General features: G+C 56.5%; 1 protein-coding gene across 1 annotated transcript; it reads right to left on the bottom strand.

Moving 5' to 3' along the window:
- Window positions 1-3382: 3382 nt before the first annotated feature.
- Window positions 3383-13401, bottom strand: PKDCC (protein kinase domain containing, cytoplasmic). Its single transcript, XM_055327506.1, has 7 exons — window positions 12730-13401; window positions 8415-8537; window positions 7473-7744; window positions 6773-6852; window positions 6411-6518; window positions 4693-4866; window positions 3383-4472 (listed from the first exon to the last, which is right to left on the bottom strand). The coding sequence occupies exons 1-7, from the start codon at window positions 13384-13386 to the stop codon at window positions 4387-4389; spliced, it is 1500 nt and encodes a 499-aa protein (XP_055183481.1). The 5' UTR covers window positions 13387-13401; the 3' UTR covers window positions 3383-4386.
- Window positions 13402-14070: the final 669 nt, after the last annotated feature.

Genomic DNA, 14070 nt, shown 5'->3' with positions numbered 1-14070 from the left:
TTACGGCCCTAAAAAAAGAGGCTGAGATTGGCCTTGTTCTGATTTATGGAATGGGGTGAGAGCATGAACTCTCCAGACATGGAAGGTCATTGGGGATCCTCTAGAACTTGAGAGGTAATTTTAAGAAATAGCATGGTTGATCTCCTTTACATAGTTGGGACTTACATAGCACTTTCTCCACCTGATGGTGTAGCATTGGCCTGGATTCACAAAGAAATTACCATACCAAATAGCAGTCCTGCGTGATAGACCTCAAAGAGATCCTTTAAAAAGGTCGAGCTCTTTGGGAACATCCTCACAGTTACGGGATGAGCCCCAGAGGCAGACCTTGTCTCCTTAAATTGCCTTTTGGTGTTTTGTTTTGTTTTGTTGTTTTGTTTGTTTTTTGTTTTTATCAAAGGCAGGTGTGGGTCTGGGAATTGTTTCCAAGGGAAGTACAGGTCTGAGCACATCACTGATCTGGGTTCAGGGAGACGCTGCGCTCCATGTAAGACAGTGGGTAGAGGGGAAGGAGCACAGGCTTTGGGAGGCTAACATCCTGGCTCTTTACCTTCTGGGCCATCGCCCGTTTCAGAGATGCCATGGGGTTTAAACGAGAAAGTGCATGTAAGGGCGGCCTGGCCCTATTCCCAGCCGACTGAGTAGTCTCATGCTCTGAGTCTACCAAGTCTTTTACTGGCTCTGCCCCTGAGAGCAGGGGGCAACCAAGCTTTACATGCTTTGGGCTCCAGAAGCCAGAGAGTGAAAGCAAGAAGCCGTTGTCATGGATGGCGGGCGGGTGGGCACATTATCCTGAGGCCTCCTAATCCCATTTTCTGCTTTCATGTTAATCCTCTTCCTCCTGTCTGCCACACACTCAACTCCCAGGGCACTGACCCAGAGAGCCTGGCTCCACCTCCTCCAGGCGATGGCAATGTTCCCTATTGGGGGTGCTGGAGGTGGGGCGTGGCGACAGACTGGCTTGTGCCTGGTCCTCCCCAGCCCACCTGGATGCTCTTCCAGGATGGGTCACTGATGAACATTGAGGGTTCAGCTCACTCATATAAGGACAGATCAACCAGTATTTCCTAAACACTTACTGTTTGCTGATACTGGCTAAGATCTTTACTTAACAGAATTTCATTCGGTCGCTGCAACACTCCTGTGAAGCAGATATTATTTAGCTGAAATTTGGAGGCTCGAGGAGTTGTCACAGCCCAGATCACACAGAGAGCACATGCAGGACTGGCCAAAATTCCTCCGGAGGCTCTTGGGGGACCAGTGGCAACGTGACCCCCTCTCATATTGCTTCCTACTTCCCGGCCCTAGGAAAGGACCCCCCTCTAGCTTCTGGGTCTGTCACCTGAAGCTTCAGTTGGGTGAACTGCTATTTCTTCGATGCACGAGGCCCCGGGGTAACATTGGCTGTACAGTGGAATGGAAAGAACATTGACTCTGGGGAGGTGTGGTTCTGGCTTCCGCAGGAAGGGGACAGGATGTACCCAGGAACTGAACGTTTTCCAGGGAGACAGGTGGATGCATGGTAAATGGCCATGGGGAGACGGGAGAGGGATGATTTGGCCTCAGGGTTTTTTACTCACTGTCCCCTTCCTTTCAGGGCACTCTGTCACCTCTCCATTCCCAGCTGCGAATGCTCTTTTCTCTGCCAGAACAAGACTAGCCATTTTTGCCCTCAGATATCTAGATTGAGGTAAGGCTCACTTGCCAAGGAAGAAGCAATCCATTACCCCCTCAGCCTTCTGTGCCTGAGTCTTTCTAAAAAAGTTTGATGCACTCTGGCATTTTAGTTTGTCACCCACTCCAAATAGGCAAGGGCTCCCTAAGTCTTATTTTGATTGCTTTTGCTACCATTCTCCCTCTCCTCTGGGTCAGGCTCAGAGATTAGGGTGGGATTTGAATGCTTACTAAATCCCTTAGCAGCTGTCATCTAGGCTTCAGTTTTCAGGTCCATAAAATTGGAATGATAATTGTACGTTGCTGAGGCCAGAGCCTGCCCCTCTCCTCGGGTCACTTCTAGAAACTTCTAGAGCCTGGCAGGCAGTTCTTGGTTCATCTTTGGCTTTCTCTTTTCTTGCTGAGTCACGTGCGTCCTGGTCCCTATGGGCCTATCTGCTGACTGCAGTCAGAGTCTTGCTTTCCCTCTGGGCTGCACAGACCCTGCAGACTTTCCTGCCCCAGCCCTATGACACCTCCTATCCTCAAACCCCATGGGCTGGTTGGCAGCTGGAGAATAGCAGAAGGCAGTGTAAATCTAACACTACTGGATGGCATGGGGCTATACGTGTTGTAGCACGTGAATTCAGCTCAGGAAAAGGGTCTGGAGGCTGAGGTCCTCTGTGCAAGGGTGAGGCTTGGTTGAGTCATGGTATGAGCTGCTGTGGTGGCTCTGACCCTGTTGGTGAGGACTTGGTTGAGTCATGGTATGAGCTGCTGTGGTGGCTCTGACCCTCCCCACAATCAGCAACTCCAGGTTGCCACAGGCAAGGTGTGGCACGTGTGGGGTAGGCATGGTGGTAGTGAGGTGCAAACCTGAGGATCTGAGCAGCATCCATGATTAGGATTCCAGAATGAAGATTGACTCCTCAGTCCCTTAGAACTCCAGGGACATCTTGTACGTGAAAACTTACAACAACCACGTCTGTTGAGGAGAAATCAGATTCTCAGTGAAAGTTTGGTTCTTCTTTTTAAAGCCCTCAAAGGTTTGCATGCTATAAAATATTCTAGAAGCAGAATGGTATACAGGAGAGAAATATAGGATTTCAAGTTAGAAGAATGTGTATCCATGCTGGGTTCTCTCTGGCCTCAGTGTTGATCTTGAACCCTTAGGTCCTCATTTTCCCTCTGGGGTTCCACGCACTTGGGTCTTCCCTTGCTAGACCCTCCCTCTTAAAGCCCAGGAAGAGGGGGCTGGTCTAACAGACCTTCCTTTCTCTCCACCTTCCATATATTTCAAGCTCAGAGAAAGGCTCTGGAAAATAAATTACCCATTGGTCTGTGGTGGGCAGTGGTGACCATGACCAGGCCCACCCCCATATGGGGCAAAGGCAGGTTGCTTGGAGCCTCCCCCCAATGTGGCTGACATCCCACTATTAAGATGCTGGTCCTTTGGGTAAAAGCTCTATAAATAAAAAACTGGCATGTGTTAAAGCATGAATGTCCCCAGGGGAGGAAGTCCTTCGTGTCTTTTGTCCAGACATGGATATGGAGGGTCATGGAGGGAAGTGGGCACCATGGGAGCAGGGCCTGGAAACACATTTTGCCAACTTCAGATTTCACTCCTCTTTTTATTCATGAGATACAGAGAGAGAGGCAGAGACATACGCAGAGGGAGAAGCAGGCTCCCTACAGGGAGCCCAATGCGGGACTCGATCCTGGGACTCCAGGATCACACCCTGAGCCAAAGACAGATGCTCAACCACTGAGCCACCCAGGTGGCCCAGATTTCACTCTTCTCAAGGTCACCACCCATGACCTCCTGCCCTCACTTCCCCAAACAAACACCAAAGACATTAATTGAGGACGTAAGTCAGCCCAAGAAACTGTGGCTTGGGAAGAGTCCTTGCCATGAAACGTCATTTATTAATTGATTGATTTTTTTTTTTTTTTACAAAAATAAACATTTAATGAACAAGAAGTACAAAAGCTTCTGGATATACAAACTCCAGGAGGGGGGAGAGGCTGGTTTTGGCTGCTTTGCGGCTTTCACTGAAAGCAAATGAGGCAGAAAAGGCCCCGGCCCCACCCCCACCCCAGGTCCTGGCTCAAACTGCAACCTGCTCCTTGACCCCATGTCTTGGCTCATACCTTGTGGGCTCCTCTGCACTGGCCTGGGGTGGGGGGCCCAGTTGGGTGGCCAGAGGTGGCCTCCCCGGGTACAGAAACCCCCACATCCCAGGGCATCCCCGTCAAGTCTTCTATCCGGAACTCAGCTGAGAGAACCCTCCATGATCGATTGTCCCCACGCAGCCCCCACCCGATCGTGACATGCAGCAGCAGCAGCAGGGGCTCTGGCTACATTCTCACACTGTGAACACAGTGATGGGGCTGCCCACAGAATTGTCCCAGCAAGGGGCAGACCCCCAGTGGGGACACCAGCCTGAGCCTTGCTGGCAGCCCAGAGGGTTGGAGGGGCAGTCAGCCCCTGCCCCCCACCCCACTGTGATTCCTGGCCCTGGGGCCAGCAGTCCCATACTTAGACCGGTAACTCACATTTTAACATTTGGCATTATTGCACATTGTCCTGGTCACCTCACTGTCTGGGATGTCAGCCTTGTCTTCAGGAGTTTCTGGGTGACATGCGGTGCTGCTGGTACAAGTCACTCCCTCCCTCCACAGACAAGCCCAGCTGGTGGGGCTGGTCCGCTGTCAGTCGAGCCCTCAGACAGGTCAGCCAGAGGCCCTCACGTATGTAGTCTTGTTGGGATCAGGGACCACATGGCTCCATCCTGTCTTGAAAAATACCAGCTGCCGACCTGGAGGTGGAGGTGAGAGGGAACAGGACTAGATCTCTCCCTGGAGGTGGGGCCACTCTCCCTAATGTGACTGCCCCGAGGACACAGATACTTGGCGCTCATCCTCTCAGCCTTCTTATCTTCTCATCAAAGCTGGCTCCTGATGGGGGACCACTATCTGTTAATCTCTTCCAGGGAACTCCAGTCACCTCCCTCAGCATGTCCTTTCCCACCGGCTCACCTGTCCAGGTGGTCTGGTTGGTGACCACAAAGGCCTGGCACTGGGCATGGCTCTCACAGACGTCCACGGCCTCAGCCAGGTTGAACACCGAGAGGAGGCAGCCTCCGTGGTGGTAGGATGGCCAGCAGCGGTAGTCTTCCTGGGGGATGGTGCTGTCTGGGAGGCGCTGGTACTCTGCGTTCGGTGATGGAGTTCAAATGAGAGCTCTGTTTCCAGGCATGAGGGCTGGGGCCACTTTCTGAAAGGGGCTAAGACTCATTTCCTAGCTGAAAGCTGAAATCCAGCCCAGTTGCCCTAGTGTGGAGATGAAGGCAGCTACCACTGTGGACTGGGCTGACCATTCAGTAAAGGCAAAGTTCACACTTAGTTTCTGGGAGACATACAGCTCCCAAATCTAAGGACGCACAGTGTGTTTAGACAGCACGTGACGTGGGCACGTAGTGGGATAAACACACACACAGACTTCAGTGTGCCTGTGAATCTCCAGAGAATCTTGTTAAAATTCAGATCCCGATTTAGAAGGTCTAGGGTGGGGCATGGGAGTGGGCATTTCTAATGAGCCTTGGGTGTTGCTGGTCTGCTGACCACATTTTGATCGGCAAGAGTTTGGAGCACCCCTTGGTCCCACTTCCTCCTGGCCTTAGGGAGAGAGATTAGGCAAGCTCTTAAGGGAGTGGGCAGTTAAGATTTCTGAAGAGGAATGCAAATGAATGTGAAACACAAAAATTACCATTTGGGAATCCACAACTCGAGTGTTTGGAGAGGAGGCTGGAGGAAAAATCTTCCCATTACACAGAAAGAGCCCCCGGATGCTCTGAAAGCTCCTCAATCAGGAAGCTGCTTAGCTGCAGGCCGCCTGTTCACCTGAGTCCTTCCTGCTGCCTGGGGAGCCCCAGACCGGGACTGATAATGCAGAAGCCCTGGGCCTCTGGCCACCCCGCCCTCCTGCCTCCTTCTTCTACCAGGGACTAGACCAAAGTCCAGGGCTGGCTGTGATTTATAGCCCCATAAACGGCGTCCTCAGGGACAGAGCCAGCCATTGTTCACCTCGTTAAACTTTATTTACAGGGCTAACGAGGGCTCCCCCACCCCTAAGACTGGCCAGAGCTCCTTGAATACAGAGGCTGCCCACCCCTGGCCCCCCTGGCAACCATGATAAACCCCAGGGCCTCAGCAGAGGGACTACAGCAGTGGCTAGAATTCTCCCCCTGCTCTCAGGCTTCTTGACTGGTTTCGATGTGGAGGCCCAGGTATGGCCAACCTCCCCTCTAGCCCCGGAAGGGTAGAGGAAGGCAAGAGAAGCAAACATATATCATACTTCAGCTGTGTGATGGGAACCAGGTTAATAGCTTGCACACACTTCACCTGGCATTTAATCCCCATAAGCATTTTTGGGGGCAGATAATACTAAACCCAATTCACAGATGAGAAAAGTGAGGCTTAAGGTGTAGGTAATATGCTCAAAATCATGCAGTCAATACACAGTGGGGTCTGGAGCCCCCAGAGAAGGGGCGTCAGTGCCTCCCCTTCTCCTAAGTCAAGAGAGAATTAGTTATTCTGTCTCAGCCAGAGAGAGGACCTCCAAGTAAAGGCTAAAGAGTCAGTGGTCCTTCAGGAGTGCCTTAGGAGGATGGGCCACTTAGCCCATGAATGGGATCACCCACCCTCCCACCTGTTCCCCACCTCCCCAGCCGCTGAGCTCTGTCAGAGCCACTCACCAGCTCTGCTGCCTGCTGAGGTGTTCCGCAGATACTGCCCACTCCGGTACAGGTGCAGCACTTTCTCCAGCTGGGCCAGAGTCTCATCTACTCCCCAGGCGAGCTCTCCTGCAGAGTGCAGCGTGGCTATGAGAGGGCATGTGGGCTCCTACTCCTCCCCGAGGTAGGCCACCAGCTGCCTCTCCCTCTCTTCCTCTGGAGCCTGTGCCCAGATGACCAGTGGACAGGGAAGGGGGTTTGCCACAGAATGCCACTTTGGGAAATGATGGTTTCTGGATGTGTTGTCCTGGGTCATTCTCGTCCCCATGCCTGCCGGGGGAGGGGCAGGGTGATGAGAAGCAGATGGGCCCTGGAGAGCTCACCTGTGGCGTTAACAATGCTGTCCAGCAGAGGCCGTAGTGAGGGTGGGGCACTGTGGGGCAGGAGGTATGTGAAGAAAAACCTGGGCCAGAGAGAAACCAGGGGCTCAGTGGTACAGCCTTGGGGACATACCCTTCTTCTGCCCTGATTTGGGACAGAACCCTAATCTGGCCAGGGAGCCTGACCCCTACCACCCAGATAGGGATCAGAATCAGGGTAGGGATCTGGGCACATGCTAAGGCCACACCTTAACTGCAGTGTGAGGTCTGTTTTGCCATCCATCCCCAGAACTTCCCCACCACCCAGTCCCACATCATCCCCTGAGCTGATTGCTGTCAGAGCAGCCCCAGAGCCCGGGCCCAGTGAGGAGCTTCCAGAGGTGAAGGACCAGGGGAGGAAGGGGTAGTGCCAGTCCCACCAGCCCTCTGCTCTGAATCTGACACTATTTTAAGAAGCCTCCAGCTGCCACCCCCCAACCCAGATTCTCCCTGGAGCTGACTATTTTTAGCCTCATCATTAGGAGCCTGAATGTTCCCTTCTTGAGTGGGTGGAAGGGTTTCCCCACCCCTGCTGCTTCATTGGTCAAGGCTGAGTCTCCCCACCCTGGCTGGCCTCCTGGACCCCCTGATGGCTCTCCTCTTGCCATGCCCTCCTGGGCCCACTCTCCCTCTCCGGCCTTCCCGGGTTGGGGGTGGAGGTCACCTGTAGGCATTGTAGAGGTTGCGCTTCTCATTCATACCCTCACACCAGCCCTGGGCTGAGCAGGGCAGGGTGAAGTTCCTGGCCGGAAACTCCAGTATGCAGTCTGTGCTGCTTGTACACGGTGTCTCCTCCACACGTGCATCATCCAGATCTGTCACCTTCAGCTCCCCATCCACCAGCACAAACTGTCGGGGGCGGAAGTCCAGCAGAGTGACTGAGCCCAGTGGGGAGTGGGCCAGGTGGTGAAGGAGCCGGCCCAGGCTCAGGCAGATCTGAGGAGCACACACAGGGTTGCTCATATGCTTCTCTCCTGAGAGGGGGTTGGCGGGGGGACTCCAGGGCTTGTCCCTTTGGGGTTCTGGACTTGCCCAGGGGGTGGGGTGAGGGTTGGCTTTCCTCTTAAAGGCCCAGGGGCTTACTAAATGCCTTCCAGAGCAAGCCAGTGATTTTCTATTAACCCTGGGCTAGCCTGACCCTGAAAGTCACATGGAGTCGGAGGAAATAGGCAGCACGGAAGTGTGGGGATCACGAAGCTCCTCCCTGAAGTTGCATCTTGGGTATGGTTTTAGTTCAGTGTGTTGATATAGAGTGAGGGTCAAGATGACCTCAAGGTCTTTTCTAGTCCTGGGACACTGGCCCTCTTGCAGCCAGGCTACGGGCGTGTGTGTGTGTGTGTGTGTGTGTGTGTGTGTGTGTGTGTCTAAGGGGAGCAGGAGCACAAAAAACGTCAGAATCCTCTACATCTTCCTTCTTTTTTTAACCCTTTGGCTGATGGCTGAGTCAGTTTTGCTCCATCGTTCCCTCTTTTTTTTTTTTTTTTTTTTGGACTGAGGAGGAGTCCAAGCTGCTCTGGAGGGCTGGCCTTCTAAGGGAAAACCATGCCAGCAAGGAGCCCAGGGCCCGGCCCTCTCCCCTGCTCCCTGGGCCCTCCTCCCTGCTCACTCGGAATCGGTCCTCCCAGGAAGTCTGCAGCAGCTGGATCATCTCCACAGGGGCGCCCAGCTCTGTGATGGTGGTCAGGGTGTCCGGGATGTCCTCGCTGTCCTGGTAGCAGTAGCCATAGAGCTGGGGGAGGCATGGGGCAGGTCATTAGGTCACAAGGTAGGGGTGGGGACAGGGAAAGGCCGGGCTGTCAGATGCCCCCTCCCTCTGTACTACCGCCCCCTACTCCCCCATCCCGGAGCTGTTGCTTCAGCTCAGGCCAGAAGAGAACAGCAGCATTGCCTGGGAAGCCTAAAGCTCGAGCTCCTGCTGGTGCAATCAGCCTCTTACCTCCTGCTGCTCAGGTAAATGGGCAGGTCTGGACACCACGTGTCAGCCATGTGCCAGGCACTGTGCTAAATGTTTTACATGCGTAACTTGATTCTTACAATAACCTTACACAGACATAGTAGGTACTATTATTAATCTCCAGTTTACAGGTGAGGAACTTAATTCAGAGAAGTTAAGTTACTTGCCTAATGTTGCACAGCTAATAAATGCAGGAGCTTGGATTCAAATTTATGTCACTTGGATTCCACAGTTTGGTTCTTTCTAAGAATACCATTTGTTAATCAACAAGCCAGCAAATGGGTATTACACCTCCTCCCCTGCTCCAGTCTTCTATTTCTTATCATTTTTACTTTCTGGCAACTTCATGGTTTCTCAGCTCTGGTCTTGTGGGAGGAAAAACAAGCTCCCTCAGGACTGGTAACAAGAACAAAATTTCTAAGCGGCACATCCTTGTGGGGGGTAGGGGGAGGTCACACCCAGCGATGGGAGTAGTAGTAAGGAATGGTTTCTGGGGAAGATTGGTTCTCTGGGGGTCTGTCCACTCCATAGCACCTGAGGGTGGGCTTGATACAGCTCAGCTAGTCAGGGACTTCTCGGAAGCACAGCCTGACCTTGTCATTAACACCTAAACCAGTGTCGACAGAGAGCCCCACTTCCCCCAGCCTTTCCCACCACACTGCACATCGGTAGGGGTCAGATGCTGCTCAAAACAACCAGCACCCTGTGGGGTAGGAACACAAAGGCTGAGTTGTCCAGGCCACAGTACAGAGAGGGGAGAGCTGCACAACGTAGGGGCTGGGGGGGAGGTGTTGCGGCACAAGGGGGAGCCAAGCCCATAGGCTAGATGTCCCTGCATACTGTCACCTCTCTTACCATCATTTACACCCCTCCCGGATCCACTCCAGGCTGTCACATGTCCTGTTTCGTCCCAAGAGTGCCCTTCTAGCTCCCCGTTCCCGGAGCCAGCTGCCCCAGCCCTGCTGGCATGAGAGAAGACGCGGCTCGGGGCCACTGGCCACCATTAGATCACTAGAGCTGCGAACTGGGAGACAACGGGACAGTCCTGGGCACCCTCTTCTTTCCCCTTTCTCTGCTCCCCCACCTTGCATCAGCCCAGGGAGGCCCCAGACCCCGGTGGGGCGGGGGTGGGGGGGGAAGGTAAGGGGAGCAGCCCTGGGGCCTGGTTCTCATTTTCTTGCCCAGAGTCTGAGCCTTTGTGGGAAACTTCTGAAGGTTATTAAACACCCGGAGGTCGTTAAATGCGCTGTTAACGAGGTATTAATCAACACCCCTCAGGAAAAAATAAAAAGACACCATTAACCCCCCCAGGAAGCATGAGGCTGAGCATTTCAGTCGCATCTTTTGTTCGTTTGGGAGAAGAAATATACTCTAGCAGGGCCAGAATCTGCGCCCAAGCAGGCCTGGGGCCCCATCTGAGGCCTGAGATCCTGGAACTATGGAGGTAGGGGGGAGGGAAGACCCTTTTGCCCTTTGACCCTGGGCTATAGAGGCATCTATCACGTGAGGACTGTGTGTGTTTGTGTGTGCGTGAGGGGTGATGGAAGAAAGAGAGAGAGATTTCGCCCAGGCAGCCCCCAGACACCGGAGAAAGTGCTGGGAGGTGCACGGTGGGACATACTACCTGGGCATTTTCTATTAGAACCCACAAAACCAACTGTGGGGCTGCCAGAGAGGGTGACTGGACCTCAGGTAGCCTGGGGGAGCCAGAACTCAAAGAAAACATTCTTTGGCTCTTCCACAGTTCAGCAGTCAAATGGTTTTGAAGTTTTAAATGATGAAGAGGTTAAAACATTATTTCTAGTTTCCTGAGTACCCTCACTGAAGCCTCCTGAACAAGAAGACCCCACCCAGAGCAGGCTTCCCTGGCTGCAGAGGTGACAATGCTGAAGAAGCCAGAAAGCACTGACTGGCAGTGGGGGATAAGTTGGGGAAATCACCCCCAAAGCAGTTCCTAAACTCATACTAAGGGACCCTTTCTTCTCTGTGATGGTAACTTGTTACCTTTCCCCAGGTGGAAAGGACCGGGACTCTCCCCACCTTATAACACATGTGTCCTAGGGCAACTACCCCAGTCCCCAACTCTGTAGGAGTCACACAGCAATATTAGTTAGACCCAGTCTTGGTCTAGTGAGGGAATGGGTGAAATCTATTCAGTTGTTTTTACACACACACACACACACACACACACACACATACATATTGTGCCTTCAGACTTGGGCAGGGGGCCTGACAAGAAAGTGGAGGACCATTCTGTGATACGTGTGGGGGCAGTTAACTAGATGGCGGTCAGGAAGCTTGGGTGTGGTAAGTCAGGGAGGGAGAAATTCCTTAGGAGACAGAAAAGCCCATCAAAACCTCAACCTGTCCTAAGGGGGGGGGGGGAATCCTAAGCCAACACTTAATGTCCTGCTTCTTCACTGCCTCAGAATCTGGCTGACAACCCAGGGTTGCCAAAAAGTTCCCAAGAGCCCCTGGGAAGTGAAAAGAACAAGATCCTCCCAGTTAGAATGGCCACGTAACCAGTCGCTCACTCCCTGAAGCACCAGGCACACAGTGTCAGCTAAGCAACCAGGCATAACCACCCACAACTGTTGGCTATGCCCAACCTCCTGCAACCAGTTCAGGGCCTGGGACCTGGTCACTAGTGTCTGGTCAGAGTGGGGTGGCCTGGGAGACCTGGAGCCAGGAGGAATATAAATAGCTCTCTGGCCTATCTCTCTTATTCTGCAATACCCACCCAGGCTTGGAGTCTATCTCCGTCCTTACAAAAGGAGGGAGGGACTCCTAGATTTCCGAGTTCTGCTGGGTGCAGAAAGGTTAATCTGAGTGGGCTGGGAGGTAGAAGGTGTGGGAAGGGTCCTCTCCTGGGAAGTGTGCACACACCCTCTGTTCAGTGGGCCAAGACCAGTCAGGGATTCCCCTCAGTCTGCTCAGACATGTGCAAAGGCACAGTCTGTCTAATCCTAAGGCCGACTCAAGGCCAGGGAGCTGGGGGAGAGGAGGAAGTGGGTGTGTTAGGGCAGTGCTGGGGCTATGAGAGGCCCACTCTCTTAGTCTAGCCTGGAGGGGACAAAGTCGGGTCTCATCTCTCCCCTCTGCTCCCCAGTGAACAGGAGAGACAGAGTCCCATTTAGTAGGAACTAGGCATCTGGCCTTTTCAGTCTTCCAGCCACTGAGCACATCTGCTCTGATAATGTGACACTGAGCCACTCAGGCCCGTAACCTGTCCCCTGAGCACTGAGCTAAGACCTTCGGGCTTCCTCAATGATTCAAGGGCCGACTTTGAGGCCTGGGGAATGGCGAGGTTACTTCTGGGAAGGGCTGTGCATTTTCTGGCCCAATTCCCTCCAGCCCTTCCAGTGGCTTCTGGGTGGGGTAGGAGGTGGAGATATTCTCTGGGAATCAAGCCTGATACAGGGTCTCTTTCTAGCCCTTCCCTACCCCGTTGCTGTCCCGTCCCATCTTCAAAGCCAGACAAGCCACTGGACGTTGAGAGAAGAAGCGGGGTTCACATTCCACCAAGAAAGGGGGCCCTATCACCGCGGCTGGAATCCTGACTCAGGGATGACCTCTGTGTCTTGGCTTGGGGACATTTCCCTGGTGCTTCGTACCCCAGCTCCGGCCGGAAGCAGGGTCCTAAGTCCTAACAGCCTCGCAACCTCTACCGCGAGTTTTGGGACGCTCTCTGTCTTGGCCTCTGTCTTCAAAGGCTATGGGGGGGTGGTGGAGGTGAGAGACCCAGGAGTGCCTCCCTAACGAGACGCCCACTCGGGAGCGAGAGGCAGGGCGTGTGGTGGGGAGCGGCCACGGTCGGGGTTCGGCCCCTAGCTTACCCTGGACACAGTCCCCAGGGCTCCGCTTCCTTATCTCTCCGGCCGAGCCTTCTCTTCCAGTCCGAGTGACCAGGTGACCGGCCCGGGCGCGTCCAGCCTGCACCCTCACCCCCTCGCCCCTACCGTCGTACCTGCAGCACGTTGGGATGCCGCAGCCGCTCCAGCAGCACCATCTCCTTGAGCAGCTTGTGGGCCGCCAGCCGGTAGCAGCCCCTCCGGGCCCCGAACTCGCGCACGCAGCTGCCCAGATCGTGGCCGCTGAAGTCCACCGCCTTGAGCGCCACGGCGGCGCCGCCGGGCAGGCGGACCCGGTACACGGCCTTGGTGTAGCCCGAGCCCACGTACTGAGCGCCGGACACGTTGCGGAGCGCGGCGCAGCCCAGGCGCGGGCCCGAGCCGGGGGAGCCGGGGGAGCCGGGGGAGCCCGGGCCGGGAGCCGGGGGCCAGCTCGGGGCGCCGTCGGGCGGGGGCCGGGCCCGCGGGGGCCGGGGGCGCTGCAGGCCCGGCCCGCCCGGGGCCAGGTCCATCAGGCGCCGCCGCTCCGGCCGGCCCGCCCCGGGGCCGGGGCCCCCGCGGGAATAGCGCTGCACCTCCTCGTAGCGCGCCCGGATCTGCCGGGCCAGTTCCCCGCGGCCCCCGCGACGGCCCGGGCCCGGGGCTGGCGACGGCCCGGGGGACTGGCCCGGCCGCGGAGGCTCCGACCCCGGTGCGAAGAGCACGTTGAGGACGGAGCCCAGCAGGAAGGAGGCGCAGAAGCCCGCGGCCACCGCCGCCCGCCGGCGCCGCATCGCTCCCCTCCCCTCCCCTCCCCTCCCCCGCCGGCCCCGCGCGGCTCCGCGGCCCCGGCCCGGGAGGCTCAGGCTCCGAGGCGGCTCCGCTCTGCGCCGCGCCCGCCCCCTGCCCAGTCCGCGCGCATGGCCCCGGCCGCCCCGACCCCGGCCCCGGCCCCGGCCCCTCGCGGGCCGCGCATCGGCCTGACACTTGCCTCCCTCCCGCCCTGCCCCCGCCGCTTATAAGGCCGGAGCCGCCCCCGCCCCCGCCCCCGCCGCCGCCGCCGCCTCCGCCTCCGCCTCCGCCTCCGCCTCCCGGCTCCCGGCCCGAGCCCGTCCCCGGCGCCGCCCCCTCCGGCCGCCCGGCCCGGCCTTCCCCGCTGACTGACAGCGGGACCTCCTCCCGCGGCCGTCCGGGCCTGGGAAGCGGCGCGGAGGCGGCTCCGGCCCTGCCCAGCCCGCGGGCCCCCGAGCTCGGGCCGCGGGGCGGGGGGGGGGGCGGGGGGGGCGGGAGCTGCGGGCTCGGCGCGGGGGCGGCTAACGGGGCCGCGGCCGCCGGATAACGGGACCCGGAGGCGGATAGCGGAGCCGGCCGGGCGGGGTGGGGGAAGGTGGAGGGGGTGAGGCCGGCGGGCCGCGCGCCCTCAGACCGAGATCCCTCCGGGGGCCACGGCCTCCCTCGGGTGGGGCTGGGATGGAGGC

The sequence above is a fragment of the Nyctereutes procyonoides genome, unplaced genomic scaffold (genome assembly GCF_905146905.1).
Source record: "Nyctereutes procyonoides isolate TBG_1078 unplaced genomic scaffold, NYPRO_anot_genome, whole genome shotgun sequence".
NCBI classification, from domain to species: Eukaryota; Metazoa; Chordata; class Mammalia; order Carnivora; family Canidae; genus Nyctereutes; species Nyctereutes procyonoides.
This window is presented reverse-complemented; position numbering and strand designations above follow the sequence as displayed.